This window comes from Pangasianodon hypophthalmus, chromosome 22, assembly GCF_027358585.1.
Source record: "Pangasianodon hypophthalmus isolate fPanHyp1 chromosome 22, fPanHyp1.pri, whole genome shotgun sequence".
Classification (NCBI taxonomy): Eukaryota; Metazoa; Chordata; class Actinopteri; order Siluriformes; family Pangasiidae; genus Pangasianodon; species Pangasianodon hypophthalmus.
Genome location: NC_069731.1, coordinates 6,459,170 through 6,472,769, shown reverse-complemented (window position 1 = coordinate 6,472,769; position 13,600 = coordinate 6,459,170). Strand labels below are relative to the sequence as shown.

General features: G+C 36.3%; 1 protein-coding gene across 21 annotated transcripts in view; it reads left to right on the top strand.

The window, feature by feature from the left end:
- Positions 1–13,600, top strand: part of rims2a (regulating synaptic membrane exocytosis 2a) — a 194,220-nt gene that overhangs the window by 26,159 nt on the left and 154,461 nt on the right. For all 21 annotated transcript variants that reach the window (XM_053227795.1, XM_053227790.1, XM_053227786.1 and 18 more), the window contains one exon: positions 1,436–1,646. In XM_053227795.1, the coding sequence (XP_053083770.1) occupies positions 1,436–1,646 (211 nt within the window). The remainder of the gene's footprint in view (positions 1–1,435; positions 1,647–13,600) is intronic.

Genomic DNA, 13,600 nt, shown 5'->3' with positions numbered 1-13,600 from the left:
AGAAGCGCGCCTGCAATGACAAGGAACCTGAGAAAGTAGAATTAAGTTCGGCCACTACTTGGCATTAAAGCAAACACCTCCTACTAGTAAAAGAGCGGGTTTAATCTGAGGCAGTGTCGGTGTTGACTACCATAATCATCTTGTGCAAATTAAAGGCAGATGAGTTTTTTTGGTGCACCATTTTCTAATATTTATATAGAGATGCAGTCATTTATACAGCGTATTGGGCAAAGGTTTGTAGGGAATCATAACTGAATCCATATGGGTGTCAAAAAATGATTATTATAATTTTATTATGTGCGTTATGATACATAATATATGCTGTATTATTATTATTGAGTGGTTGAATTTGTTATAATTTTCTTCAGCACTATGTATTTCTCTCTCACTGCCCCTTTACACTCGTTTCTGTGTCTGTCAGTTGTAGTGAAGGGGGCGTGGCCTCTGTGTTGGTCTCAGTAAAAGAGGTGTGGCCTCTGTTCATATCAGTCATAGTACCTTTCTTTCTTTCATACTCAGTAATGAATGTGTGACCTGTGTGTTGGTCTCACTAAAGGAGGACTGGCCTCTATGTTTGTCAGTCACATTGAAGGGGGAGTGGCCTCTGTGCCTGTCAGTCCTAGTGAAGAAGGCGTGGCATCTGTGTCATCTTGGAATTGTTGTGATCACATGATAATCATAATATCTATGTTTTAGCTTAGAAACATGACCCAAAAGTGTTTGGAGCACAGATTTGAAAAGATATGTTTTTTTTTTTTTTTGCGGGCAAAACTATTGCTTTGGTATGGATGGAAAGTCAAAACGGATAACAAAACATGTGTGATTTTAAAATTTACCTGTGTTAGTGTGGAGCAGGCCTTAGTGAAAAAGGATGACCTCTGTGCCTGTCTGGTTCAGTAACAGCAGGAATTGTCTCAGTATATAATTTGATTTATCTTAATAAATTATCTTAGAAATATTAATATTAGTATAATATTATTCTGTAATTTTATTGTTGATATTATCACAATCATGTAGCATGCATGCAATGTAGCCACTCTCTAGCACTCTCTTTTCTTTTTGCAACCGGCGCCAAAAATTATACTTCAAATTTTGCAGTATGATTATATTGCAAGGAAGGGAAGGAAAGTTACACACTTATGGATTAACATTGTATTGTCTGTTTGTATGAAACATTAAAAAAAGGAGGATTTTCAGATAGAGTTCTGAAATGCTGAAACTGCTAAAAATGGATTTTGGAATAATAAATATAGTTAAAGTTAGCAGTGCATTTTCATAACTGATACTGAGCTTGATATATACCATTCAGATGTAACATTCAGCATAAATTGTATGTATGTAATTATTATTATGTACTTCTTAACAACATTAATTGCACATCTGTTTGTTTTTCTGTTGCTGTATTCTCACACGCTGCTTTGCGTTTCCCCTGCAGGAAGCTGCACCAGCAGTTTGAGTCGTATAAGGACCAGGTGAAGAAGATGGCGGAGGAGGCTCAGGCTGCTCCGGAGCAGAAAAGCGAGGCTCCCATCTGCGGAATTTGCCACAAGACCAAGTTCGCTGATGGCTGCGGTCACCTCTGTTCATATTGCCAAACCAAGTTCTGCGCCCGGTGTGGGGGACGAGTGTCTCTCCGCTCCAACAAGGTATGAGCACAATTTCGTTGTAGTATACTACAGAATATCATAATGTACCTCGTGTAGTTAGAATACAAACCTGTAGACATTACTGATGCATATGCTCTGAAAAATTGTCCTGTAAAATTACTTGCCAGCTGCATATTACATATTACTTTATTTAAGAAGGTATTAACTTTTTCTAACACATTGTAGCACAGTGATTATCGTAAGATGGTAATGCTTGGTAAAAAGATTATGTAAATATTACAAGATGTCCCCAAGGTGAGGTTTACAGTCATCCGTGTATCACCTTTAGGCTCAAGACTTTTCATATCACATGTCAAAATAATTTGCTTTCCTATTTGGATATTTATTGATTTCTGTGAAGTCTTTAGTGGGATTTTCATCCAAAAAAGGAGAATTTTTTAAAATTCAAGTATATTTGTGAACTTAAAGTACATTTATGTTCTATCCTTGGCTGTGTGTGTTCAACTGGTACACTTTTGGTTATATAATCTTGTTGTACTCTTTTTAAAATATTCTCATTAAAGCAGCAAATATATATCATTTTAACTTTTTTTTTTGTAAACAGCTTCAAATTTCTGAATCATTTGGATGTTAACATACATCTAAAAATCTTCCGTGTGTCTTTTGCAGCAGATATGCATGACTGAATAAGACACACTAAAATCCGAAACCAAATCTGGAACAGATTTTAATTGGCTCTACGAATTAAACCCAAATTGTGGAAGGAAAGCGTGTGCAATTCGTTTAATGGCCACCAGGGGGCAACAACATCTTATTCTCTTACATAATATGTGAACAGGACTGACATCTTAACCAATGTCTCTCTACAAACCTATTATTGTAGATATTGAAATAGCTTACTATAAATAATAGGAACGAACACCTTGAAGCACTCAATTATGTATTAATGTTACTCACAATGTCACTCCCCTTTGTTTTCTCTCCTTCCTTTTCTCTCCCTTGTGGAAACTCTACAGGAGGACAAAGTGGTTAGCATCTTTTCTTTCCCTTTCAGTACTACATTCGTTCCTGTCAGTAGACTGTGGCACATTTATATGAGAGTCTATGTCCCACGGTTCGGGCCATAGAGAGAGGTTCCATGGCTAATGAATAATGCAGACAGTGAATGAAATCTAGTATCAGTTAGCATTATCTGATGCTAACTGGGACCACTGTTTATTCACTGTTACCTCATATCAACAAACCTAGCCCTAAATTGCTAATAGTTAATGGCTTATCTTCCTGAGGAATGTTGAATTTTAGCCAGAGACCTTCTCAATGTTACATTTGCCTCATTGCTTCATTTCCATATCAGATTCATTCAGTTGTTGTGCTCACAATTAGCATCTTTGCTTCCATTTAATGATTTTGGTCTTTAAAATGAGACAGATGTTTGCCTCTCTTTGTCTTTAAGACAAACTAATATTATGAACAAGAGCTTTCAGTTTAAAATGAGCATTATTAGTAATGCTACATATTAGCATTATTAAGTCAGGTTGGCATTTACAGTTTATTACTGTTTAATACTGTTTAGCTTCTTTTTAACTCAACCTCAGGTCTTAGCTAATGTTCTTAATATTCAGTAGAGCATTTAAAGTTAGATTAAGATTAGTTTTGCAGTTTAATTTGGCACAATTTGAGTGCTGTTGCTTTTGTTTGTCTGCTAGGCTATGTTTATCCTGAGGTAACTCTAGCTAGCTTGAGGCATCTGTCAGGTTAGCTTTAGCTTACTTGATGTTACTTGATAATTGCTAAGTGTTGTATTGAAGATTAAAGGTGAAGATTGTGCTTTTTAAACAGTATATGTTATTTTCTATTATTTTGTTAGTAGATTTGAAAAGTATAAATAGCAGTTGATCAAGACTAGCAGATCTTGTTTTATGATCGTTGCTATTCTTTTACATTAGCCTACATTCCACTACTTTGCATAAATTTATAGCAGTTAGATGCAATCATATTATCGACAGTGCAAGTTTGTTTTATTTTTATAGTTACATTACCTGTGGTACTCAGAAACGTGTAATGTTGTAACAAAGCAAATTTAGTGAAAATCATTTGAGCATAAAGTGAGTTATGATTTTATCAGGGTAGACCCTCATCTTTCCAAAGATTAATCCCTGCTGATGTGTCTGTGTGCTTGTGTGTGTACACGGGGGATATGGATGTATGAACGTAGCTAGCAGCAGGGGCTAATGCGGTATTTAGATTTCCTATATCTACGGCAGAGAATCCGTATTGTATTAAGTCTTACCACATCATAGCAGTAAGGTGATACTGAGTATTTATGCATTACTTTACTGCTATAGCACAATAGTGGATTATCATCCTTTACTGTATTTGTAATGTCATGTCATGCCTTACCAGGTTTATCTTTAAACAAACATGTCTCATTACATTCCAAGTGGCAAAACCGCCAGTATTAGATACTTCATTACAACAAGGAATTTGATATTTCAATAAGAGACCCCCTTCAGCAGTGCAATGACAAAAATGACAAAGCAATTATAAATGTACTTATTATTGAATGATGCATCAGCCCAAAGTCAATATACACAGAGGACACTAGAGTGTGTGGAAAATAAAACAGAGAGTATCTTGTATTTAAGGCAACAGATTTGTTGGCCAACATTTTTACTAAAAGCAGTTTGGTTAGTGTCTTTATTTGCTCTTTAACTCCAAGGTGACTGGATGTTGTACTAGTTATATGATGGCTTTGCGCTAAACTTTATTTTGCTTGGTTTCATCAGTGATTCCACATAACTGCGTTCTTGACTCTGAAAAGATTGTCTGTCATCCATGCATGCTAATTAATCCACCTAGTAAAAATCGTTTTACCGACAGCAGATTGTGTCTTGGCTGATGTGTGTAGTGCGGCAGGTGGGGGGATTCGAAAGCATGTGCAATAGGTACAGCCTCAAACCATCATCGTGAAGTGCATTAAGTTTGGCCTTCATACCAAATGAAGTCAGAAAGGAGTTGAGTTTTTTTATTTTTTCGTTTTTTTTTTTTAGTTGTTGAACCTTCTTGTCTTCTAGGTAATTACAAGAACAACAAGACTAATATCTCTTACATGAAATCTGCTTGTCCCATCCGCCTTGGCTACTGATTTGTCCACCACTACCTTGACACTATCAGCCACTCCAGCAGCATTTGTTCAGTTGAATGGTGTATAATATTAATGCTCTGCTCTTTTTTGTGACTTGTTTCTGTGCTGTGTTCATTGTTTGGAAGTGTTCATTAGCTGTTCAGCCGCTGATCAGAGTTCACTGTTGTTGCTCCTGTCTGGGGTCGTCTTTAGTTCTCAAGTATCTCGAGTGTCATGGTAGGTGCGTGTGTGTGTGTGTGTGTGTGTGTGTGTGTGTGTTGAATCGAGGAATATGCTCAGTGAAACAGGTCACGAACTGGGTTTCTGGACAGTGCTTGATGACCGTGCTTGTCTATTCAGTTCTGTGTCCACTTGACACAATGTCAAAACAGAGGTCTAAATAGAAAGAAAAATATAAATGAATGAGATAAATGGCCTGGGTTGTGTATTGTCCTAAACACTTGGATGAGTCATGGAGTCTGATAGCAGCAGGTATGAAGGACCTCCTTTACCGCTTCTTGCTTTATTTATTTTAATTTATGCGTTTACTTTTATCAGTCGCTATCACACTAAATACATACATCTTAATGATTACAGTCTTAATACATTGTTATTGTGAGATACCTTTTGGAGCAATCACAATAGTATGTTCAGCAGGGCTTAGGAGTATTTTCCATTTTACTTTCCCGGACTGTGTATGTATCTGCATGTTTCTCAGACTCGGTAATGTATAAATAGAACAGGTATAATAATACACACTCCCAAAATGGCAGCAATCTCTTATGAAATCTGTTTTTTCCTTCTTATTTAAACCTTCACTTTGTGATGTTTATGTGTCTATGATGTTTATGAGGAGGTTTTGCTGTTTTTATGTATTGTACAGGGAAATAACGTGAAATTACTAATAAACTGTGTTCTGAAAAAGGATCAGTGACACATCCGTCAATGTTGCTAGGTGGCTGAGTATGCGGTATCTGAGAAATTCATGATGCAACAGTATATTTGACATGTCGTATGAAAGCATATGCTTTTCACAATGTCTATGACATAAACCTATACTTGACTATGTGCATCTGAAGCCCCGCTCATCAGTACCTGGATTATGGGACTACTTGCTGTACAAGTATTTTGGTCTACTGTTTCAGACATGCTAATCTTTCTGGTGTACTACTTAGCATAGAAGTGTACTGTTTCAGTCTCAGTGTTAGAGATGCTCACACAGAGACGTTGCCTCGTGTTGTTTCCCCAGAGCTCAGCTTCGCTTTGTTAACGTATTCCCCGGGCGCCATGTTCGACAGCTAAGCTTGCTGCACTAGACACCTGTAAATATTGATGCCGTCTCGGACAACACAGTCTCTTTCACCACGGCTGTCGCTGTCTGGGGGGGAAGGGAAGAGAGAAAATGCTGATGGAAAAAAGAACGGGTTTCAACACACTGCTTTTCACTGACATGCAAGCTTTCAGAGTGAAACAGCACCGATTAACGGGGTATTCTCAGGTGTGAGGTATTACAGGATGGACATCAAAGTGCGTTCACAAGAAGATACTAACAGGTGGAGAGCAAAACTGAATTTTATGACAAAAACAGTAGCAAGAGTAGGTAGATGAGATGCACGTTTCTTCTCAGTTGTGCACCAAGCAGCAAAAAAAAAAAAAAAAAAAAAAAAAAAACCAATGAGGCAAAATCTGGTGTGAATGCTAGTTAATAATTAACAGCGCCTCCGTTTTTTCCTTTTTCTTTTTTTTACCAAGTGAAGAAACCAGTGTCCCGCCCACCTGGTTTCTATTGGCCGACAAGTCTGAGAATTCACAGGTTGAAATTTTGCCTACATGTTACGCTTATGTATCTGAAACTAACCCTTTGACCTTATATGGTCATCCAAGGCCCTTAATTGTTGAGGTTGGTGAATTAGCATTGAGGAGTGAGGATGTTAGCAAGCAACTACATCCACAGCACAATTAGCAGTGTCAAATTAACACATATAATCCTGAATTTCAGTGTTCATTTAGAATTTGTTGTAATTAAACCAATTAAACTAATTACTAATGGTTTACTTACTCTTGAGTGAACATTTACAGTGTTGATTTAACATTTACAACCAATTATTTTACTGAATAATTTGCTGCAATTTGCTCTGGCAGTCTTTTTATGAGTAAACAACCGGCCTTGCTAAGATGAATGGAGATTAGGATTAATACACATGAACGACAGATGTTATTATCTCATCCAGTGACATTTAAATTGGTTGCTAAGGTCTCTCATATTATCTATATCGAGACACTTATTCATTTTCCCACATTATTGTGTTAAAAATTTAAAAGACACAAGAACCAGACGAGAATCACGTTTTTTTTTTGTCCACAGAAGTCAACAATTTCACAGACTTTTCAGCATTTCAGAAAGTAATGTGCATCCTGTTAATATTAATGATATTAATGATATCGCTCTAAATATAGACCCACATTAAATGTTAAATTCTGCTGCTCCAGGCAGAGTTAACTTATTCATGTCCAGATTTTACCTTGCGATTGTATGGACATGGATGTGCTGAAAATTCCTGCAGGTTCAACAACATTATCTAATGTATCTAGCTTTTTTTTTTAAAGAAATGTGGATCTCGCAACTTTAATTAGGGGTGGAATTTTAATGATTACAATCAAGATAAAGCAATGCTCACACTGATAGTAGTATATTAAATAAAATGGATTTGAATGGATTTTTAAAAAAAAAAATTCATGATCTTTAAATATAATATATAGCAAAAAAATACGAGTGTAAATTCTTCCAAATAAAAGATAATATCTCTGTAAATATATAGATATTTTAGCAAGCAAAAACTATTTGTAGAAATATGATGTAAATTTTTTTTAAATAATAATCTGTAAAGATAAATGTCTAAAAAAAAAAAAAAGCCTAAATTGGATATGTTTTTAGTGTCCAGTTGCACCTCGGTCAGTTATTACCGTTTATTATTACAGTTATAAATAAATTAATATTGGCAGAGTAAATAGCTTGAAAGATTGAAGTTTCCATCCATAAACTATATTAGAGCTCCTCTGGGGACTTATAAACCCCTCTCATCGCAACAAATGGTTCAGTCTGCACCTCACAGACATTGCCTGTAAAAATGTTTGGTGACTATCTTTCTGAATTGTTTTTCAGAATAAATTCTAGAAAATTTTTATTGAAGGAAAACAATAAATGTGAATTGTGTTCAATCTGAAATGAGCGGTAAGCAGTCATTCGGTTCTCCAAGAAAGACAGATTGTGTTGAAAAAGAAAAGACCCCGAAATGAAAGAAATCTTTCACAGAGGTCTTTCACTGTGTCTGAGTCTGGTGTGGGTCAGTAGGAAGCCGGCCATATGATACCTATGACATCTCACTCAGCGCTGCATCAATATTTCACTACAACCTTGCGGTTAGCTCTTCTGCTTTGTGCTGCATACTGTCCGGTCATATGAGATGACATTCATCATATCACTAACACTATGGCAGTGCAGGACTCAAACCAACATATTTGTGAAATGTGCTGAAAAAAAAAGAGATCTGGTGAGGTAGACCAGGATTTGGGAATGATTTTCACTGTGTTAAATAGCTTAGTTATGCATCTTCATATTAATATAGCATATAAAAAGTGTTTTATTCTTGTTGCACATTGGAACTGGTCAGTAAATTTGGGCAGAAACATGAGAGAGGGGTTTCACTTTTCTGGACAGTGTGCACAAATGCAATATGGGTGTTTGTCCACAAGAGGGCGGTAGATGAATAAGAAACACTGGAGATCAGATGGAAGTAGGTCTGTTAACGCAAAATGGCATGTTTTTAAAAAAAATGCTTACCAACATTTTAGTGAAACGAATAATTTACATTAAATACAGATTAATGTGTATCATTTTTCTGGTAGGGGAGTGGCCAGGCAAGCCAGGCTGGAAATAAGGAAGGCTAAAATAAGTGACTAAAACCCAGTGGTTGAATAATTTCAGTGACCTTCAGTACACAGAAGTCAGTGTCGTGTGAAATGTGGTGGTCAACAACAGCTGTCAAGCAGCTCGTTTCTGCATCATTGGCGACATCAACTATTAATGCAGTGCACAAGGGTTTTTCTTCCTAAAGGTTCCTGTGAGAGAGAGAGAGAGAGAGAGAGAGTGGCTAGCTTTCCATTATAGCAGTCTATTTTTGGAATCAGGTTCACTGACTATGAAATGTGCAAACTCAGGAAGAGGTAGTTGTGCAATAGCGGAAGGGAGGAGAGGAGTGAACTCAGGAGGAGAGAAAAGATGAATTAGAATGAGTTATGCTGGCCAAGCAAGATGATCTTACGTGGAATTTTCACCACTGATGTAGTACTAACAGTTATTCATTCATTCAGTCATTCATATTTACCAACTCAAGGGAGACGAGCAAAGTAAGAATTTCATTGTATGGTCTAAACCGTTGTGTTTTCACTGTGCATATGACAATAAACCTCTTGAATATGTTCATTCGTTCATTTGTTTATTTTCAGTAAGCACTTTATCCTGCTCAGAGTCACAGTAGATCCAGACCCTATCCCAGGAACGCTAGGTGTGAAGCAGGAGTACACAATGGATGGGTTGCTAGTCCATCACACTAACCAATGCATACACATTCATACCTAGGAACAATTTAGCACAGGTAATGCATCTACCGGCATGTTTTGGGTGGTGGGAGGAAACCGGAGAACCTGGAGGAAACCCAGAAAGACACAGGGAGAACATGTGAAACTCTGAATAGAAAGTAACCCGAGCTCAGGATTGTGAATAGGGACAGGGACCCTGGAGCTGTGAGGTGGCCCAGCGTGCAGTAAATATACAGAATGTACTCACTGCACACAAGTAATCACAATGTATACAGAAATATATGTTTTGCATACAAGTCTAAGCAGTTGTATTTAAGGTTATTATTAGGTGCTATAAATATAATCAACAGCAGCAGAATATGAGTCATAAGATTTGCCTTTGCAATACTGAAAACGCAAAAGATGCGCATGTGCTAATGAGCCCTCTAAAAAACTATTTTTGTCATATTCTCAGAGATCTCAATGGGTGTTTTGATAAATTGAAGCATTTCTGTGATCAGTCAAAACAGTTCATTTTGTTCAAGTTAATGCAGTCCAGCTTTTAATGGTAAATGTCTCTCTCCCCTTTTCCATCACCCTGCTCACCAGCAGCTAAACACAGAGTCACAATACTCTACATACAGAAACCCAACAGTGTCCTGGCTAATCTTATAACAGACTTAAGCTGATAAAATAATTAATTTGTTTATACTAATGCAAAATGTACAATAAGTCGATTTCCATTCTCCCGGCGGAATGGAACGCCAGTGTACTGCGAGAAAGGGTTAAAGGTCCTTAAAGGTCAGTGTTTTATATTGTATACTGCAATGCATATTCCAATATAATCTCAGTGAATAAGTAGAGTACTTTAGAGTCATAACGGATGTACTACTTCAAACACAATCATCACTCTTTGCTTCAGAAGCAATGCCATGACTGAAGAATGCTAATGTAGCATTCAATATTCATCACTGGACTTAAAGAGAGTCCCCGGTCCTGTCTGGACTTCCTGGGCATATTTAATTATCCCTGGAAGATAATGACTGAGAGATGCACCAATCTGAGGCTAATTGCGATCAAGGCTTGGTAAATAGGTCAGAGCTGATGTGCCTGGTCGTGGCAGGAGCTGAAAGAACAGGGCTGCATCCAGGACAAAGTGGAGAGATCAGGCTAATGAAATCTAGGGAGGCTAGAGTGCCAGTAGTAGTAGATGACTTCGCTGTCACCCTTTAGGAATGACCCTGCATTGGTGTTTGAAAATCCAGAATAGACTATAACTACTAAGATTACCATTACCATGTGTGTGGCTGCTTAGCTACTATGAATGCTGTGTGAAAATTTATATAATTAGAATAAAATTATAATACCCGTACCACCCTATTTGGTTTTCGGCATGGTATTTGCTTAGCATGGTAACTTTGCCATTTCAGCATTGAGTGACTCTGACACTACAGTGACAGGGATACTTTATGACAGCGGTGTTCAACTAAAATGGTGAAAGGTCCAGTTACATAAAATCCCTTGCTTACAAAGATCAGAATAACATGACAGTAATAGTTAACCAACAGTGATTAGGCTATGGCTATAAAAAAGAGAGAATAAATACAAACTTTTCTGTCCATTTGTCTTAAAAATTCTGTTTCCATTGCTTTTTTTTTAAAAAAAAACAAAAAAAACTCATTTTGTCACTTCTCTAATCAGACAGTAAAGGGTAAATAAAATTAAAATCTATGAAATCTTCCTTTTTTGACCTAATATCTTTAGCCCTATTGCTAGTTTCTGGTCTGATGACTTGCCTTCAGCTAAACAATTTACATAAATGCATGTGATTGGATAAACCATGACAGAGAACCTGCTAAAGAAGTCAAGATGGTTCATATCTAGAAAACTATGGCTGAACTATGGCCAGGTATTTTATAAGATTATTGGCTTTGCTACAGGATTTTTTTCAAGTACTTGGTTCTGTCTGTTGAAATACTTTGCTAAGTGTTTAATACTTGTTAAGAGGATCAATCCTAGCCCGCAGTAGTATAGTGATTATCTCTATTGGGACAGCATGATGTAGCAATACAACTATTTCATATTTTACTATCGTATACCACGTTGTCAAATAAGCAGAAACTCACATAGTCTCAGTACAAAACATATAAAAAAAAAAAAAAAACATTTTCAAACAAGTAAACAACAACTCTCACAATGATAGCCAGAAAAGTGAAGTTTTTTATGATACATGTGTCATGCCTGAATGATATTTGCTTCCCGAGTTATTAAAACTGAGAGGAAATTACATAGACGTATTAGATTGAGCACTTTAATATAAACCTGTAATTTGATTTACGGCTGGCACTATTGTCAGAGCTGTCGTTGTGGAAAATTAATCAACACCAATCAGATTTGAGAATTCAACAGTGCTGTGGTACAGATTTGTTTGTTGTTCAAAATTGCGTTGTGTTCATCTGAGCGGCTTTCCGTTTAAAGATGTGTTATCTGTGATTTAGCTGTGGTACCAGTAAGTTAGTGAAATCTTAATATAGGCTGATTTTGGTCAGGCCATAGTTTCAACCAAGCCAGTTTTGGATGATTGCTTACATTTGGGCCGCAGCACACTAGGGAGTATACAGCAAATTGCAGCTTGAGACATACCAGATCGGTCACTTATCGTCACTTAGTGTTAGCTCTAATAAAGTGCTGCACCGCATTAATAGAAGATGCTGCGGCAAAAGTAACCAAATTATTCACTAATACACTAATTTTTCTTTAGTTAATGCCTTTCAAATGAAACAAATGGGTTTAATGAAATTTTCATTCTACAGTATTTGTGTGTGTAATAGAAATAGCTACATAAGCTATTTAAACATGACAGCATAAACTGTATATAAAAGTGTAATAACTTACTGCAAATGATATAATTTGGAGCTGATCAATCAATGTTTACATTAGTTGGGCTTCTTTTGCGTAAATTTACTCATGCTCAATGACTTTTTTCCAAATTTACGTGATTTTCATGAATACCAAATTTCATGTGTAGATGCCACTATAGACGATTTACGAATAAATACTTTAATCTCCAGCTTGATAAATGAGACCCAGTGTGGTATCCGGGTGCTTGTCAGTCATGTTGTATGTACTGGCTCAGGTTGACTAGCTAAATTCAGGAAGAACAACAGCAGAGAAGTGATGAGGGAAAACAGAGAGAGATACTGCACATCTCTATATCTATATCTGTCTTTCTTCTTTTGGCAGGTATGAAGGGAATACTTTAATGAAAGCTAATAAGAAAAACAAGATCACACAGACCCATGTTTGACTTCATTCACGAAATGTTTTGGTTCACTGTTAGCATTTCGAAGTGAAGCACGCCTCTGTTCATCTTCAAAGGAGGTCTCCTGGTGTCTCTCACATCGGCCAGACTGCCCTATTTTTGCCAAAATGATAGGAACAGTCTGCTGTACCATATGCCACCTCTCTCTCTCTCTCTCTCTCTCTCTCACACACACACTCACACACACACACACACGCATACATGCATATTTACAGCAGATGCCTAAGGAACTACTTAATCCTAATTTATTTTTTTAAAGAGATAAAGCTTTTATGAGGATTTTATTTTATTTCACACTCTGTCACTCCATGTCGAAGTCTATAAAGTACTGAAAGGCTACATAGATCAAGTTGCCAGTAACGTTAATATTATAAATATTGAAAGATGTTATGCAAACGGCCTTTATAGAAAAATTACAAGAACATAATCATATTCACAGATTCACATGGTTTTTAGACACTCCACGCACTTTTTTAGTGCACATTTTTATTTTCACATGTGATTTTTACACGATTAATTTATTTTCATGTGATTTTTACACATGATTAATTTATTTTCATATGATTTTTTACACGATTCCTTTATTTTCATGAGATTTTTACACGATTCACTTATTTTCATGTGATTTTTCCACATGATTAATTTGTTTTCGTGTGATTTTTTTTTAATGATTCATTTATTTTCACGTTTCATTTATTGTCATGTGATTTTTACACATGATTAAGTTATTTTTACTGGATTTTGACACAATTCATTTATTTTTATGTGATTTTTACACATGATTAATTTATTTTCATGTGATTTTTACACATGATTTATATCTTTCACTTGTAGGTTGTGTGGTTTCATTTTTGAGATGTGATTTTGTTAAAATAAATAATTTTTTTTTTTTACATGTGGACTCATACTGAGTTCACATGTGCAATTTCATGGCATAACATGGTGAAATGCACCTTCACACGAGCTTAA